Below are 16801 nucleotides of genomic sequence, written 5' to 3'. Positions count from 1 at the left end.
ATGATCTATCTACTACTGTTTTCTTCTTAAAAATCAAAAGTGCAACAAACACAATGCAATTCATTAACTTAACAATGCTCATACGAGCTACATTGTGAATTAAACATTACAAACACAATTCTTTCCGGATAAATTGTAGACTATTAACATAACAACAAAGACAAAAACAAATTTCATAAACACACTAATTTGTCTGGGCACATATACTTCAATTGAGGCACCATTATGCTGGACTATCTTCACCTTCTCTTTCTCTTTTTCTTCGTTCTCTATTCTTCTGAGCAAGCCACGTATCACTTCACGCCCACGATCGCAAATCGGACCATCAACCCATCGGAAATATTTGCAACCCCTTATACTATAAACACAGCTCACAAACCTTCTCCCAGCATTCCTCTCCGTCCAAGCAGTCCGTTCAACCACCACCATTTGACAATTGCAATATTCCCCCATTCAACACTTATCTTAGTTTGCAGCCACCTCTTTAACAAAAACACCCCTTTGTTATGTTTATAGACCACCAAACAACAATATAGCCGTTAGGGGTACCAAAAGACAGAGATGCCCCTCCATTCCAGCTGTACTTTAACTCTGTTAATCTCAAACTAACGGAAGTACACTAACTGCTAGAATCTAGTAACCACAGATACACACATTGCTAAATATTGAACTACAGGTACACATAGTGCACAATGTGGAAACAACAGGTACACAGTGTGCATTTTACTCATATTTTTTTTGTCTTATTAAGAATTACGTGAAATATTGTGACACTTACCAAAGGATTAGGGCTGGAAATTCATTCCATAGAGGTCTATTGCAACCTCTCCCCGTCCCCAATCAAATCTGGGAGATGTTTACCATGGCAAAGCAAAATTGCAGATGAGTACTTCGTACCACCCTCAAACGGATGGACAAACGGAGCGTCTCAACATATGTGTTGAACAGTACTTGAGAGGTAATAACAGTCACAGACCTAGGCAATGGGTGAAATGGTTATCCCTGGCTGAATGGTGGCACAACACTACCTATAATTCTGCTAGTAAGCAAAGCCCGTAGGAAGTCTTATATGACATACAGCTCGGGCAGTTCTGTTTACCTAGTGATCATCGAACTATAGTCGATTCCATATTGGATTTTCAAGTTGGAAGGGAAGCTATGAACCAACTGCTCAAGGAAGCTATCATTGACGCCCAAAATAAATACAAGCAATATGCAGATGCAAGAAGGAAAGAAGCATCACTGCAGATGGGGGATATGGTTCATCTAAGGCTTCAATCTTATAGACAACTAGTTTCTTGGCAACAGCCTTTTAAAATAATTTTTTGTTTCTTATCTAATCTTGATCATTTGGAAATAATGAATAATAAATAAATATAATAAATTAAAAAGTTTGAAAAATCATTTTCTCTTTAACATTTTATTCCAATGAGTCGCTCTCTCATTATTACAAATTATCATAAAATTATATTATGTATTAGTCAATAATTAATGTAATTATTTTTCTATTTAATAATATAAAAACAATTTAAGAGCCGTCAACTCACCGCCCTCGTCTTCTTCTTTACATAAGCATAAAATAATGATATAATGATATAATGATTTTAGAAAATATTGAGAAAACTTATTTGTAAACTAAATTTTCATAGGCTAAAACTAAAAGAAAAATATAAGGAAAATGTAATATAGTAAGTTGATATTAGGAGAAAGAGTGAAAACGATATTTAGAAAGAATTTAATGAGAATGTCAAGATGGTAAAATTAATTTAAATGGAAATGAGAAATTTAAGAAGAATATCATGATGGTAAGTTCATTTCAAAAATCTTAATTAAAGTTTTTGTAGAAATTTTAGGAGAATATTACGAACAATGATAGTATATTTAGGAGAATAATTTAACTGTAAATTTTGATATAGAAAAATAAGTTTTAAGGAGAAAGAGGAGAATTGGTATTCAAAAGAAATTAGGAGATATCAATATAATAAGTTGATTTTAATGGAAGGTAGAAGTTTTTGGAGAATATTATAATGGTAGGTTGATTTAAAAAATTTTAATTAAATATTTTTCAGAAACTTTAGGAGAATATTACAAACAGTGGTAGTATATTTAGGAAAATATAAGGTAATTATAATTTTTAATATTTATTAACTCAAAAAATTGAGAAAATTAAAAAAATAGAATGATACGATATGAGATGCGCTACCTAAACGCCCTCGTCTTCTCCTTTATATAAATATATTGATTGTCAACTTGGGATCGTGTAATATTTATATCTAATTATCGAATATTGTTAGAAAAATCTGAAAAATAAGTAATTTATGACTTAAAATGAATAAGTAAATTATAAATGATAAGTAGAAGAATATTTGTAAGTTAAATAAGTGTCTGGATAATTTTATTTATAAGCCATAACTTTTTTTCTCTTAAGTGAACTAAAATATATAATTATTAAATATAATTATCTAAATTCTTGAATTTTAAGTTAGATTAACATTTAAAAATATATATTTTAAAACTTAGATTAATAAATCAGCGAAAATCAAAATAAGTTGAGAAAAAATACGTCGTTACCAACATTCAACTTATCATCTTATAAGTTATAAATTCAATTTATAAGTTTGATCGACAAACACTCGTCGATAAGGGATTATTAGCCATAAGCGGCTTATAAGTTGGCTGTCAAACATGCCCATAGTATTGTCCCGTTATATTTTGTATATGTTATGTTTTATTTGAGATTTTTCATTGTATATTTCAGATATTCGAAACTAATATTATAAACATATATATTTTGACTGACATTTATACTATACTATTATAAGTTGAACACCCTATATTTGGTAGTTGGTTGCTTGCTCCCGTTGTTTGGTACGACAAATAACAACCGTCGATGTAGTAATAAAATATTATTATATTAATATTTAAACTGCTCTCATGGATTCAGATTTCGAACTCCGTCAACAGTTTATTATATTTAAACTTTTATATTCTTTATTTTAACAATTTCTACAGGTTCAGGGCCCGAGTTCCGTAAACAACATATTAAATTATTATTTTTTTTCATTTAAATCTCAAATTATCACAAAATATTTATTATTATAACTTATTATATTCTTCAATTTATGTTTTAACTATTGATAATTTCTACAGGTTCATGGTCCGAGTCCCGTAAACAACATATTATATTATTATTTATTTTCAGTTAAGTCTCAAATTATCACAAAATATTTATTATTATAATTTAATATGTTCTTCAATTTATGTTGCAACTATTGAAACTATATATCAAAATATAACAATTTTAAGATATAATTATATAATTAAAAGTCATTAAATGTTAAAAGCAAATTGTGCATCGGTCATAGGCTAGTATATTATTATATCGGAGAATTAAGAAGACTAGCTCATACATGCGCTTGAATTTGTTAATACTTTTCACATTTTTGTAATGTCTGCGTAACTCCGTTACATCAATTATAATTTATATAAAAGATATAATTTTTGTTATTATCTTCCACAAAAAAATTAACAAGTGCAAAACAAATTCTAATATTTTTTAACACTTATTTTTTACTTCACAACGCTTTTGAGCACTTCTCACAAATAGGTTTTTGGAGTTACTTTCCCAGCACCTTCTCATCCTCATTAATATACAAAACAAAGAATTTGGATATCATAAACCGGCAAAAATGAAGATAGATCTTCAGTACAAAATGGCACTTTGATGGTATTCAAAAATAATGTTACTGCTATAATAAATTATTAGTATCAAATGATTATAAATTATTATCTTAGCTAAAGTAAACATGTTATATTAATTTTAACAATTTAAGTTTTAAAAAAAAATAACTAAGCAAAGTTGTTAATAAGAATATTAATTGTTCTGATAACTAATTTATACTACTACTAATCTTAACTATAAAATATTATGAATATTAGTTTTCTTTTTGACAACTTGTGCAATACCTCAGAATCTACAATTTGCAAAACCAAAAGAATAGGCGATACTAATTTATTCCACAGAAAATCTAAGCAAAAAAGAAAGTGGTTGACAAAATTGCATTTCTTCAATACAAAATGAAAGTTTGATGGTATTCAAAATAATGGAATTGCTGATAGATAACAACAACAAAAAAAAGGAAGGAAAATCTGAAGGTCACTCCATGACTGATACATTATTGCTTTTGAACCAATGTGGAATATATGATTAAGAAAAAATTGGAATTGATTTCCCACATCAGAAACTTTCTACCATCCTAATTAGCAATTACACATACAAAGCATATATATACAATCTCTGATGCTGATAGCCCATTTTTGTTTAACTTCAACAGTGGGGCATTCTTTACAATAATACAAAACAAGACAGCTTGGCGGCCTGGACCTATGGTAACCAAGCTAAGAAGTCTTAAGATATACTCCCTCCGTCCCTCCCAAATGTTCCCTCCCAAATGTTTACATTTGGGTGGGGCGCGGAGTTTAAGAAAAATAATAAAGTATTGGAGAAAAGTTGAAAAAATGAGTAAAGTAGTGGGACCGATTAATATTATATGTATAAAGTGGGTATAGTGGAGGAAAGTAGTGGATGTAGTTAATTTAAAAATTATAAAAACTTTACTATTTTTGGAAAATTTTGAAATGTAAACAATTGGAAGGGACATCCCAAAAAGGAAAGTGTAAACAAATGAGAGGGAGAGTATTAATTACGGCAGTGACACAGGCAAGTTACCTGTCTTTCTTCTGAAGTAATTTTTTTCTCCTCCGTCCAGAGTGCATCCAAGTCGTAATAAGCTCTCATCTTCTCGTCAAGTGCATGAATAACCAATGAGCCTAAAGTGCAGACAGGTAAGTCGTATTCAAATTATTATATAACTTAATATAAAGAACATTAATGCTTAAACTACGACAAATCCGGTGCAAGAATAGGTTATAAAGATTCAGGACTTGGTAATAGAGCATGGTGAAGTAAAAAAAATTAGTAGTGAAAGCAGGCTATACAAGTAGGTGGAGGTCAGTGGTGCTTCACTGCTTCTTTACCAGCAGGGCACTGATTCCACTGGTGCAAAGTGTTCAAATGCCAGTGCAAAGACGGAAAATGACCAAAGGAAACTTCTATATGCAGATCCTTGCCTTTTGAAAGTTGAGATAGGGAGGTCGGAAAGCCTAATCATCGCCACAGTATGCGGGAGTAATCATCAAACATCTATACTGCCAAAGTGCCAAAAGTGTTGTATGACTGAATATTGAACAATTAGGATGCCAAATCGTTCAGTGTTTCTAGTTTAAATAATATAATTTTCTAAAGATCATCAGGGTAAATGCAATCCCATCAGAAGTACAAGTCTTCCATTTTGGATGAATTTTATCAAAAGGTCATTCGTCTGATAAATACTTGCTTTGTTTCTATGTCAGTTCCTACATTATTTGAAGTCGGTCTTTGGTCTACGTGACTGGAGCTAAGAATCACCGCTCAAATAAGCACAAAGCTCTCAACTAATTACCCTTACTAGCACCACCATTTGACTCCTCATCTCTCCCTCCCAAACCTACTACTATCTTAAAACTATGCCCGAAAAACAAGCCTACCAAATCGTTCACTACTTATTCATAAGTGCGTTGGCTTATCCCAAAAAAACATGTTTACTTAGAACTATGTACCACAGACCCATAATCCCGAAACGAACAACATAAAAACGTCTATTTCACATTAAAACCAAAAGCACACAAAAACAGTCCTAAGCACATATAATTAAGTTGTACAAAAACAACCGAGTCAGGAAAAAAAATATACCAGAATCAACAACAATCCACTTCCCGCCCTTCTGACCTTCAACAGTAGGAAGCAACTTCTTGTCACTCCCTCGCTGCTTCAACAACTTAGCCTAATCCTCATTACGAAAAAAACAACAAAATATCAAACACAAACATTTCACATACAACCAAAACCAAACAATCACCACACAAACCATCAAGCATTTCCAATAAACTAAACAAAAAAAAACACAACACAAAACCCGTCAATTTTATACACGACACGGAAAAAACAAAACTACCTTATAAAACAGGGCCTGAGCAATGTTACGAACATGCCAAGCAGACCGACCAGTAGCGAGAACAACATGATCAGTAAAAGAGTGATTTTGAACCGGAATTGCTTTCACATTATCGGCTCTCACGTCGCTAAGTATCTTCTTCTCTACTTCCGGTAAGCTGAGAATGTCTTTACGCTCCTTGCCGGATGTTGCGCAGGAGGTGTTTGCGTTATTATCAGTAACGAGGCTGCTAATTAGGTCAATTTTGTTGAGGGAAGATAGGGTTCGATGAAACCTAGTTTCAATTGGGGGTTGAGGAGTGATGACACTCAATAGCTTTGCCCGTTGGAAGGCTGGGGGGCGAAGCTGGTGGAGGCATACTTAACATTGAAACATTACACTTCAACAGAGCTTCTTTTCTCTTTTCTAAAGTCTACAACAAACAAGTGGGAGAGGCAGACAGAATAGGAACCACCTTCAAAGAAACTGCAGCAAACGAACAAGCTCAAAAACTAAAACAACAAAATCGGACCATTGCCCAGCTATTGAGTTTTGACATCAGTTGCCAAAACAACTCTTAACCATTTTCCTCCAATAATCAGCATAAACCATCCAGTGTGAGAATAACGACCATAGAATAGCCCTAGTCCAAGAGCATAAACTTTGCACTGTAATCAGGATTCAGCTTTAGTTGATACAAATTCATTCATAGTAGTACTAAAGAACTTTTTAGTGTCCATACAATTTCAATTACATCTGGATATGGTCGAAATCCAGATACACGTAACGACAAACAATGCATCCTTTAGACAACTTAAACATAAATTACCAAAAACAAAAGGCTGATCCCTCGTTTAAAACAATTACCAACCAACAGTAAAAGATTGATTAGAAGTAGAAGATTGAACAAAAAACACTTGAGATTGTTCAGTAGAAGATAAGACACATATAACTTAGAAAATGCTACAGGATTTCCAAGTCCACAATAATAACTTAAATAAAGCTGGCCCCTGCAAACCTCCATAATTTCCAAGTCCACAAATGTATGGATTTGTTTTAACCCTGGCATTTAAAGAGGATATAGCCATGTTACAAACAAAATAATGTAGCGACACTTAGCAGAAGCAATAGCTTCCCAAGCTATGAAAATAAAGCTAGCTAGAGGGCCACATAATCCCCCAAAAAGAAAATAAAAAGAGACATAAAAAAATCAGCTTTGCACAAAACCAACTATATACGCGGCTCGGTAGCATTGGCACTTGGACGGCATATCGATTGCAAGTTGAACTATAACTAAAAAGGGATAACAAAAATATAACATATCAATTGCAAGCTGAACTATAACTAAAAAGTGATAACAAAATAATAACAGATGAATTCCAGAATTCCAATAATAGCAGGAAACACTAATAACAAGTAACCCCTGACTAAATAGGAAAAGGAAAATTAGAACTTTGTTAAGCAGCACAGAGTGCCAGTGATAACGAAGTTCAAATAGAATTCATTTCTTGTTCAGCACAAAATGGGAGTTAAAGTGATGACAATTTACTAAGCGAACATCCATCTATTACTGTACCATGCGGTAACCGCCAACAGCGACGGCATGCCCCCTCCCTATTGGTTCTAACATGACAATTTCGTTGGTCTTGAACTCTATCCTCACGCTGAAGGGAAGTTTGTCGTGGTCAGCAAACGGATCTTTAACTTGGCTAGTGAAATTGATGTTTTTTGCCTGCAATTCGCACAAGTTAGAAACATGGTTTAACAGAACTGCAAAGGACATTCACACTTTGTAGACTAAATACAACAAATATCATAAAAGAAGACATACCCGTGTGCAGATCAAGTAATGACCGCCGGTTTTAAGATGTAATAGAGCATACCTAGCTATATAATTCACCTGCCCCAACAAAAAAGCACGGTCACAACTATATTTAAAAACTAAACATCTAAGAGAAATACCACAAAATACACACTTATATCTCCAAGTCATACATGAAGAAACTATAAAGCATCACAAATATAAAATCTTAGTTCCCATTGTACATTCAAAACTAAACTAATAATCTTTTAACTGAAAAAAAACAAAAAGAAAAACACTCAACTAATAATCCAAGATTCTAAAACCAAAAAACTTTACCAGCTATCAAGTCTTAAAGGGTAATCTACAAATTAAAATAGGTGGGATGAGGGAATAACTAAAATAATGTTGGAATCATGAACAATTCAAAAGATTATAAAGCATTTCAAAATAATACTTCATAACCATAGAACAACCTTCCTTTTTAAATGTATTGAGAAAGCATTTAACAGGAAACTGTGCATTATTGTAGCAAAAGTACAATTTTTTTAATGTTTAATCCTTTTTTGAGCGATTATAATTAAATTAATTTTAAAGTGAGACATGTTCATTTAATTCAAATATTATAAATCAATAAAAAGACAAATATTTAAAGATACCACCGCATTTTTAATCCTTTTTCCGATATTAATAATTTGTACCAAGAGGTAGCTGCTGTCTTTATTTTTTAAATGATTGCAATCACACTGATTTTTTTTAAAAAAAATCATAATCATTCTTTAAAAAAAAGGCAATTTTTTTTATTTTTTATGTTTTGGAAAAGTTAATATATAATCCAGTTATGATACCTTATTTACTTAAAAATAGAAGACATTAATCTGGATAAACGATATCACCAAGGATGACATCCACCATACCAACAACCATGCGGTAATCCATACCATTAACCATGCGATAATCTTTGCTACTAACCATGTCCTTACGGAAACAAAAAATTTCTGGAAATGTAACAACATTCGACCTCTCCTCCACCGTGTTTGCAACAACATCTGACAACCCAATTACATACACCATTCCATTCTGCATATTTAAACATCCAAGCTATGCATAAATGATACGGAACATAAAAACTATGTTACTCCAACTTGGGTGTGGAGTGTGGGACATGACCCATATCCGAGTGTCGGACTTGAAAAATCTAAATTTTGAGACACGGGGAAATGGTCCTATTTTTGAACATGGTATGACCTATTTTTGGACATGGCACCGCGACACAGCATAATATATTGATGAACAAGTGTATCAAATTATCAAGTATGACATCTTAACAAAAATTAATAACAAAACTCACATTAAACATGATTTTGTAATTGACCTTGAAATTAGATATCTTCTCTACTTTTATCTCATGCTTGTTTATTTCTCCCTTCTCACACACATATTCATTTTAAATCATAAGTTCGAGTCATATTTAATCTCTAAGTTGGTCAAAGTGTCCACATTTAAGTCAAATGATCCGACACTAAATAAGTGTCGCGTATGAGTAACATAGCATAAAAATACAAACAAGCCATGATCAAGCACATACTATACAACTTACCGAGCCAACAAGATCGGATAATTGTAAAACTGTAATTCCACATACATCTCCCAGGTATAAAACGTGAGACCCAGGTTTCTGAAAAACATAAACCGAATTAAAAGAAGCAAAAATAAATAAATAAATAAATAAATATATGATAGTACTTACGATCCATATATTAGTAAGACCGCCCAGTATAGCAGCCGCCAACTTTGAAATATGCGGATTCCATAATCTGTACTCAACTTCAGTTCCATCATCCTTCTGAAATAGGGAAAATTATATACATTCAGTGTTACTTAAAGGCAAAAACCACAACGAAGCATAAGATCTCTCTGGTAGCTTAAGCATGAACCAAAAAATGAAACCCGGATATAAAGAATAGGGAAGGATGAAAGGAGTAAATGATAATAATGCAATGTTAATAATAATCATGGATTATAAATATTATTAATCAATTAAGAGCCAAATACTAATATTAAATAAATTGATTCACCTGAACAGATATTAATTTGTCACCATGAAGAACTTTACCGGGTACTAAATTTTTAGTACAGATAAAATTCTTTTTACCCAAACCCTTGGCGAGGAAAAGTCCTTTAAATTTATGTGGGACAACCACAACTTTGTTTGCAATACCAGTGTGAAAATTTCTTTGTACTATGGAACTTTCTTTGCACGCACAACTTTGCCAACGATAACTGCGTGCCAAATTCAGTTGAGCCATTCTCAAGTCTGCGGGCTAGATAAAAGAAAATCATCAAATTAGTTTGCAAGAAATCATATATACCGGGAATGTTTGGCCAGACTTACTTGATGAGGATGGAAATAAGGACTTATTTTTGTTGAGCCATTCTCAAGTTTCCCTTTATCTTAGGGAAAAAATTCACATCTAAATGTTCGATAGGGGTTTAACATTTCTTATTTGCAGAAATCACTTATTTCCAGAAAAAGGTACACATGAATAAGTCTTTAATCAGAAAAGTACACATACACGTAGTTGTACTCGTACTTGTAAATGATCACTTAACAGAAAGGAAACAAACCTCCAAGTTGATGATGAATTTGTCAATTTTTGCCCGCAAACCACGCATAACCTGATCGATTATTTCACCAACTATCACAAATATCCCCGTTGCTAAACATATATTACGTCCCAGCGTTGGATTCGCAACTGCAATTTGATAATCAGATCTTGGTTGTGGAATATTATCCACTAAAAAACTTTTCAGCTCCTTGGTCACATTTGCTACAAACAATAAACATACTTTTTTTTGTAAGACAAACATGGAATAGAATAATAGAAAATTAAAAAAAAATAAAAATAAATTTATATATATATACATATATATATATACATATATCACATATGGTATGCAAATTGATCATTGGGAGATGGAGAAAAATATAGTGAAGTCGGATTTTATTTGACGGAAAAATCAAATTGAAAATGGAGGGGAAAAGTTGAGATTCTGTGTGGGAGGGTGCAGTTTAATTCTATGTGGTGCATGTAGGGGGCATTAGATTAGACTGATCTAGTGCCTTAGATTAGTTTCTAGTTTTCATTTTAAAAGTAGTTTCTATATGATCATCTTCCTATATATATATAGTTACTACTTACAATTGCATATAGCCTTCATTTGATGGAGAGCGTCACGGAGAGATGAAAAGGGATAAAAAGCTCTGAGCGTGAATGGGTTGTTATTGAGGTACTTCTCAGCTATTTTGAACGTGGTGCTAAATCCAGGATATTCATACATTCCATGAGCATCAAAAAGAGCATATCCCGAGGCAAATTCAAAAAGAAAAGCAATATGGCGGCCATACTGAAGAGTAGACAAAAAATAAAGAAAAACAAGTGAGTTGCATTGCAAGAAGTGGCAAACAGGTTAATTGGTGCTTATAGGGGTTTGTGCAAACTAATTTCTGAAAAGGAAAAAAATCCTACAAAATGTACCAACTACCAAACACTATTATAAGAGGTTTCATTTGGCCAAACCTCTAATTTGGTTCAAAAAGCTAACTTCCAAACATGACCATTATAATAAATATTTTTGAGTAAGGGCTTAAAATTATTTTTTTAGTAAAAATAGAAAATAGATTCATTTGGAAATCAAACCAAAACAACCACCACAATTCAATTCCTGAGATCAAATCCAACCTCATACTATAAAAATACAATAGTGTAAGTTCTAAACTATTATATATAAAACCAAATCTGACCCATAGTCTAAAAATTAAGCCAAATGAACCCTGACACCGGTTCTTAAAAAAACAATATGTCTTCTTTTGGACAAAAGATTCTTTTATTAATATAAAACTTGCAAATCTATGAAACCAAGCAACCCCTTGGAGCAACCCCAAGGGCATCTCAACTCAAGCTCCTAACCTAAATTTTGAGGAAAAATCATGAAAATCAAGCTCCAAGAGACTCCTAACTTTTCTTCAAATTGTTAGGAGCTCTTTTATGCTCCTCAATATTAGGAGTCTCTCTCCTCTCCTCTTTCATTACATCACTTTTCATTATTTAAATAACATGGGTATATTAGCTAATTAAAAAATGCTAGCAAGTAATTTAAGAGACTAGATAGATTCATTGTTGGAGATGACAAGTATTTGAAACTCTTAAATAGTTAAGAGTTAATATTTTATTTTATTTTTGAGGAGGGGGCTAAATAAACTCTTGGAGATGCTCTTATTACTTAGAATGAGAAAGAAAGAAAACCTAGATATAATTTACCTTATTGCACAAGGAAGTCCCTGGTTTAGATGTTGGTGCATCATCTACTTTTCTCTTTTTCCCCGCAGCAGGAGGAGCACTAGATATTGGTGCATCATCTACTTTTCTCTTTTTACCCGGGTCAGATGTTGGTGTATCATCTACTTTTCTCTTTTTTCCCATATCAGGAGCATTCATCTGAACGGACAAAAGACATTAAAGTAGCTAGCAATTCCCTAAATTCCAATTACAAATAATAATAATAATAATTATAATAATTATAATAAAAATAATAATAATAATAATAATAATAATAATAGCACAAGAAACAAAGAACACAATAAATAATTTACCTTATTCCCCGACGAACCTGCTTTCTGCCTTAAACGATAATGAACACGGTTTTCCCTATATTCCTCCTCTACACGGCGGCGATTTTCCAACAACTTTAATTTTAATTTAGCATCCATAACTTAGTAAACAAATAAACAGAACGATCCCAGATGGGAGAGAGAGAGAGAGAGAGAGAGAGAGAGAGAGAGATTGAATAGATGTGGGTACGCAATTTAAAAGGAAAATCCCTCTTTCCTTTGTGATTGTTTGTGTTTTTGTATGCTGGGCTGGATGATTTGCCGCAGGGTCACTCTGGTTCTGAAAGGTATGCTGCTGCTGCTTGAGAAAGAGAGTCTCAACGGCTCTCGACCTCCTAACGAGAATTGAGGTGTATGGAGGGTAATTATATATAGGAGATTGTTTTTAATAATTTATAATTTTTTGAATTTAATTTGAAAAGATATTTTTAAGGTTTTCAATTTATTTATTTGAAATTATAAATACATATTGTTTGACAATAATCATATATATATACTCACAAACATTAGATATTTTTTAAAACATGACCTATGTTAAATATTTTACGTTAGCCCGTAATATACATAAACCCAAACATTGTACGGACGGACCGGTTATTAAACTGTGTTAATTGAATTATTAAGATTGGAATCCGTTACACATTTTTAAACCTGTATTATATCTCACAAATTTGTTCCATTCATATCACACCATTTTTTTACCTTTTAATTTTATTTTTATACTTTAGTGATAAAATAGTCATATAGTACAAGAATGATGTGAACTTTGTGTTGATGGATTGGAATTGAATTAGAAAATAGTGTAGTTTTTAGGATTTTTTGAAAAATACCCAAATCTAAAATTATTTTTACAAAATTACGGTCATTTTTTAAAAATATTTTACAAAAATACTTTTTAATTTGCAAAAATACTATTTTCTATTATTTGTTTTTGCAAAAATATGGTTTTACGCAACTGAAATCGACCGGATGCAATCTTTGAAATCGACCGGATGCAATCTTTGACGAGTTCTGCCACTACATGCAACATCAAATGTAACAAAAAAACAAAAACTTCATTTAACTAGTTGCATATCTGGTTGATTTTGGTTGATTCCGTATTTTTGTAAAAAAAATCATAAGATAGTAAAATCGCAAAAAAAAACTTAAAAATTTAGTATTTTTGGTAATTTCTCTAGTTTTTACACTTACACCAAAACGGTGTAATGTGACGACTGAGAATTTTTGCGACGTAATTAAGTGAATAAAGTGTGATTTATGTGCCATGATTGTAAATTATGTGATTAAGTGATGATTAATTGTTTTTATTGTATATTAGTGTCTGGGAGCGTAGATAAAAGCGTTCCAACTTAAAGAGTCAGCTTAGGAGTAAAGCTGTATTGTCGGGCCGTCAGGTAGAATGGAACCCGTCCTAAAAAGGGATTAAAGTATTTAAAATATGAAATATGTGTTATTACGTGAAATAAATGAAATAAATGTTTAAGTAAAGTATTGCGTTCTAGTGACGTTTCGGTTGGTAAAGGTATTTGAGAAGTGTAATTGAAACGCTAAGCGTCGGACCGTCAGGCAGAACGTGACCCGGTACGCGTAAAGAGGAATAATAATAATAATGGAAAAATTTTATGAACAGACATGAGTTGTGATGTGTGAGTATATGTGTTTGCTTGTCTGTATGCATGATTACGTGATCTGTTAATATTTTTATGGATTTAAGAGAACTATTTGATTTTAAATAAGGTTTATTTAACCTTTGCATATTTTTATAAAATTATCTGAGTAACGTAAAGGCATGAAATTTGTTTTCTTATCTTCGAAATAGTCCTAGGGACTTTCTAAAAATGATAGACGGATTTATTTCATGATTGTTGCATTTTAAAATGATATTATGTATTAAAATGCTCTTTTTAGCATAAACTTGTAAAAATCATATAAAATCAACTGTACGCTCAAAAGTTTATTATGAGTAATGGTTGGAAAGCTAATTTCGAGATCTACGTCTTAAAATTATCATTCGCAATAATTTTCAACTTTCTGAGAGAGATATATTTAATATTCAATTTTTATTTTATTGGAGTAAAAAGAGAAAGGAAATCAAATCAAAAGGGGAATTAGTAAATTACTAAACTACCCCTATCCCCTATTATATATAACTCGTTTCTTTCCCCCCTTTCTTTTTCTTCTTTTTCTTCTTTTGCACAATAAGGCATAATAGGCCCTAAGAGTTAAAAGTCAAAACTTTGTTTTTGATAATCGAAAGAATGATTGAGTGTGTATATATGAATATCTATGGATTTGATTGTTTGATTGTGGTATGTGGTTCGAATTAAGGAATAAAAGAGAAGGGAACTAAGTTGATTGATTTTAAAAGCTATAACTGATAGTTATGGTCGTAAAGATTTAGTTGTGAATGAATCGTGTACTTGTATGAGTTATACTAGTTTGATTTGAAGAATAGTCGAGATTAAAGCGAGTATAAGTTGATTATTGAGTATATAAAGATATTAAGGCTATGAGAAAAGAATGTGTTATGTGCTATGTGCATGTGTGTATAAACTATACTCGTATAGTTCGAGTCAAGAGTATAATCGAGCTATCGTATTGAGTGAACGTTCCGGGAACGGGAGTTGAGAAACTAATTAAGGTTTTGGTTTTGATTGTAGATTTGGAGCGTGAGGGCATTCAGGCTAGGAAAGAGAAAGGTATACTATGTGGCAGTAGTTCAAACTTCAGGAAAGCGAATTCAGGGAAGTAACTCTATTTACTTGTGTAAATGGTTATAGAGAGGATATTGTTCAAGCCAAGTAGAGTATTAAACTGTTAAAGTAATGAACCCCTATTATTGATTTTGAGATTCGCTGTCATTGATCTTGTGAACTTGTTATTGATAAGCTTATTGATCCAACCCTGGTTAACTTTTTCCTATTCACTTGTTATACCATGAACTATTATAAACCCTATAAGTACCATTATGAACCCCTGTAATGATGCTTCAATTCCTTGTTTACCTTATCCCCTATTGATCCTTGAAACGGTTTTGATTTCCCTAACTCGAGTACCTTGTTATCATTGATCAAGATCCCTAGAATTGAACTTTGCTTATTCATGATTCATTCCCTTGACTTTGAATTCTTGAAATTGAACTTAAGAATGATTTTCGACTTGAAAGAGTCCAAATGATTTCATATTCTTCGTAATGATAAAATGAATTTAGTAAACCTACATTTTTCCAACTCAAGGTTTTCCAAACGAATTCCTGATGGATTGGATTGGGACGAAAGAGGCTAGTGGGACTAGTACAGTCATAGTAAGAGGCTAGCGGGGCTAGTCCCATTTAAGGCTGAAATTATGCCATTGGTACCTTAAAGACCGGATGGAGGTTGGTATGGGCTGATCACTCGTATTATTATAATGAAATGAAAGATAAAGTGGTCCAATCAAGGGTTCCATAATTATTTAAAAAGGAATTGAAACTTCCTACTCAGTAATTGATTCTTTGAAAATGAAAATAGTTTATATTGCTTTGAAAAGAGTTGATTGTGATATTATGAAGCTTATAGCTCGTGAACCCTGATTTTTGATTCTGTTGATCATATAATTGATTCCTTATAATGAAAAGATTGTCGCTTTCCATTCGAAAGATCATTTGTGATCCTGTTAATGATTTGTGATGAATGTCGGCTTTCACCCTGCCTTGAGCCTTGTTCTTTGAAAGCCCAAATTTTTTTTCATAACCCTTTTTTCATAACCTAAGAGATAGAAATATGCCACCTAGAATTGATAAAGTAGAATGCCCTAAGATTAGTAAAGTATATGGTGGATTTTACATTGTAGAACTGCTTTTTAGTTACTTGCTGAGTTTTATACTCATATGTTTTGTTTTAATCTAACCATGGTAGTTAAGCAAGAAGATGGCCAGACTTAGGCACACTGCTCGTAAGAGCGTACCTGGTGGTCCCTATCATGTTGAGGGCTTCCGGTTGTCAGAGCAGGTAGTAAAGTTTTTGAGTGAGCAAGCGCTTAGCCAAAGAGTTGTAAAGATACAATGGGTTATCTGTCGGTTCCAAGCTGGGATCGACAATGTATATTTGGTTTTAATTTGGGGTTCTAAGCTATATTTTATGATTGGTAGTTGTAATCTTGTCTAATACTTTATCTTGTTTGATCCTGTTAGTAGCTAATCGGGGTTTATGCATATTTAATTAGTAGATTAAGGGTGTGTGGGTCCTCATTTCCTAACCCCGGGATTGAGGGCGTCACAAGTTGGTATCAGAGCTACAGGATCTAGTCCCTGAGATA

The 16801-nt window shown here is 32.5% G+C and overlaps 2 protein-coding genes across 6 annotated transcripts; both read right to left on the bottom strand.

Moving 5' to 3' along the window:
- Positions 1-93: 93 nt before the first annotated feature.
- Positions 94-6567, bottom strand: LOC141664495 (protein Iojap-related, mitochondrial-like). The gene is made up of 5 exons (XM_074470446.1): positions 6555-6567; positions 6054-6412; positions 5792-5882; positions 4730-4830; positions 94-578 (listed from the first exon to the last, which is right to left on the bottom strand). The coding sequence occupies exons 1-5, from the start codon at positions 6565-6567 to the stop codon at positions 540-542; spliced, it is 603 nt and encodes a 200-aa protein (XP_074326547.1). The 3' UTR covers positions 94-539.
- Positions 6397-12849, bottom strand: LOC141666943 (uncharacterized). Of its 5 annotated transcripts, none has more exons than XM_074473201.1 (11): positions 12488-12849; positions 12156-12332; positions 11037-11241; positions 10462-10664; positions 9912-10157; positions 9584-9679; positions 9434-9511; positions 8806-8913; positions 7864-7932; positions 7609-7764; positions 6397-6700 (listed from the first exon to the last, which is right to left on the bottom strand). In XM_074473201.1, exons 1-11 carry the CDS (start codon positions 12602-12604, stop codon positions 6575-6577), a joined length of 1581 nt encoding a protein of 526 aa, XP_074329302.1. In that variant the 5' UTR covers positions 12605-12849; the 3' UTR covers positions 6397-6574. The 5 variants fall into 5 exon arrangements, 4 of the variants coding, with proteins under 4 accessions (XP_074329302.1, XP_074329303.1, XP_074329304.1 ...); XM_074473203.1 differs by lacking the exon at positions 6397-6700 and adding an exon at positions 6714-7094; XM_074473202.1 differs by lacking the exon at positions 8806-8913.
- Between the last annotated feature and the right edge of the window lie 3952 nt (positions 12850-16801).

The sequence above is a fragment of the Apium graveolens genome, chromosome 6 (assembly GCF_009905375.1).
Source record: "Apium graveolens cultivar Ventura chromosome 6, ASM990537v1, whole genome shotgun sequence".
Classification (NCBI taxonomy): Eukaryota; Viridiplantae; Streptophyta; class Magnoliopsida; order Apiales; family Apiaceae; genus Apium; species Apium graveolens.
The sequence above is the reverse complement of the archived record's forward strand: the minus strand, read 5'-3'. Positions and strand labels throughout refer to the sequence as shown.

What these genes read in the sequence shown, in the direction of transcription:
- LOC141664495 (XM_074470446.1), bottom strand. An exon ending in CTCAGGCCCTGTTTTATAAG is followed by an intron (nt 5,883 to 6,053) that starts GTAGTTTTGTTT and finishes AATGAGGATTAG; the next exon opens with GCTAAGTTGTTGAAGCAGCG. An exon ending in GTGGATTGTTGTTGATTCTG is followed by an intron (nt 4,831 to 5,791) that starts GTATATTTTTTT and finishes TCTGCACTTTAG; the next exon opens with GCTCATTGGTTATTCATGCA.
- LOC141666943 (XM_074473201.1), bottom strand. Translation starts at nt 12,604, where the DNA reads ATGGATGCTAAATTAAAATTAAAGTTGTTGGAAAATCGCCGCCGTGTA. An exon ending in GGACTTCCTTGTGCAATAAG is followed by an intron (nt 11,242 to 12,155) that starts GTAAATTATATC and finishes TCTACTCTTCAG; the next exon opens with TATGGCCGCCATATTGCTTT. An exon ending in CTGTTGGCGGTTACCGCATG is followed by an intron (nt 6,701 to 7,608) that starts GTACAGTAATAG and finishes TCCTGATTACAG; the next exon opens with TGCAAAGTTTATGCTCTTGG.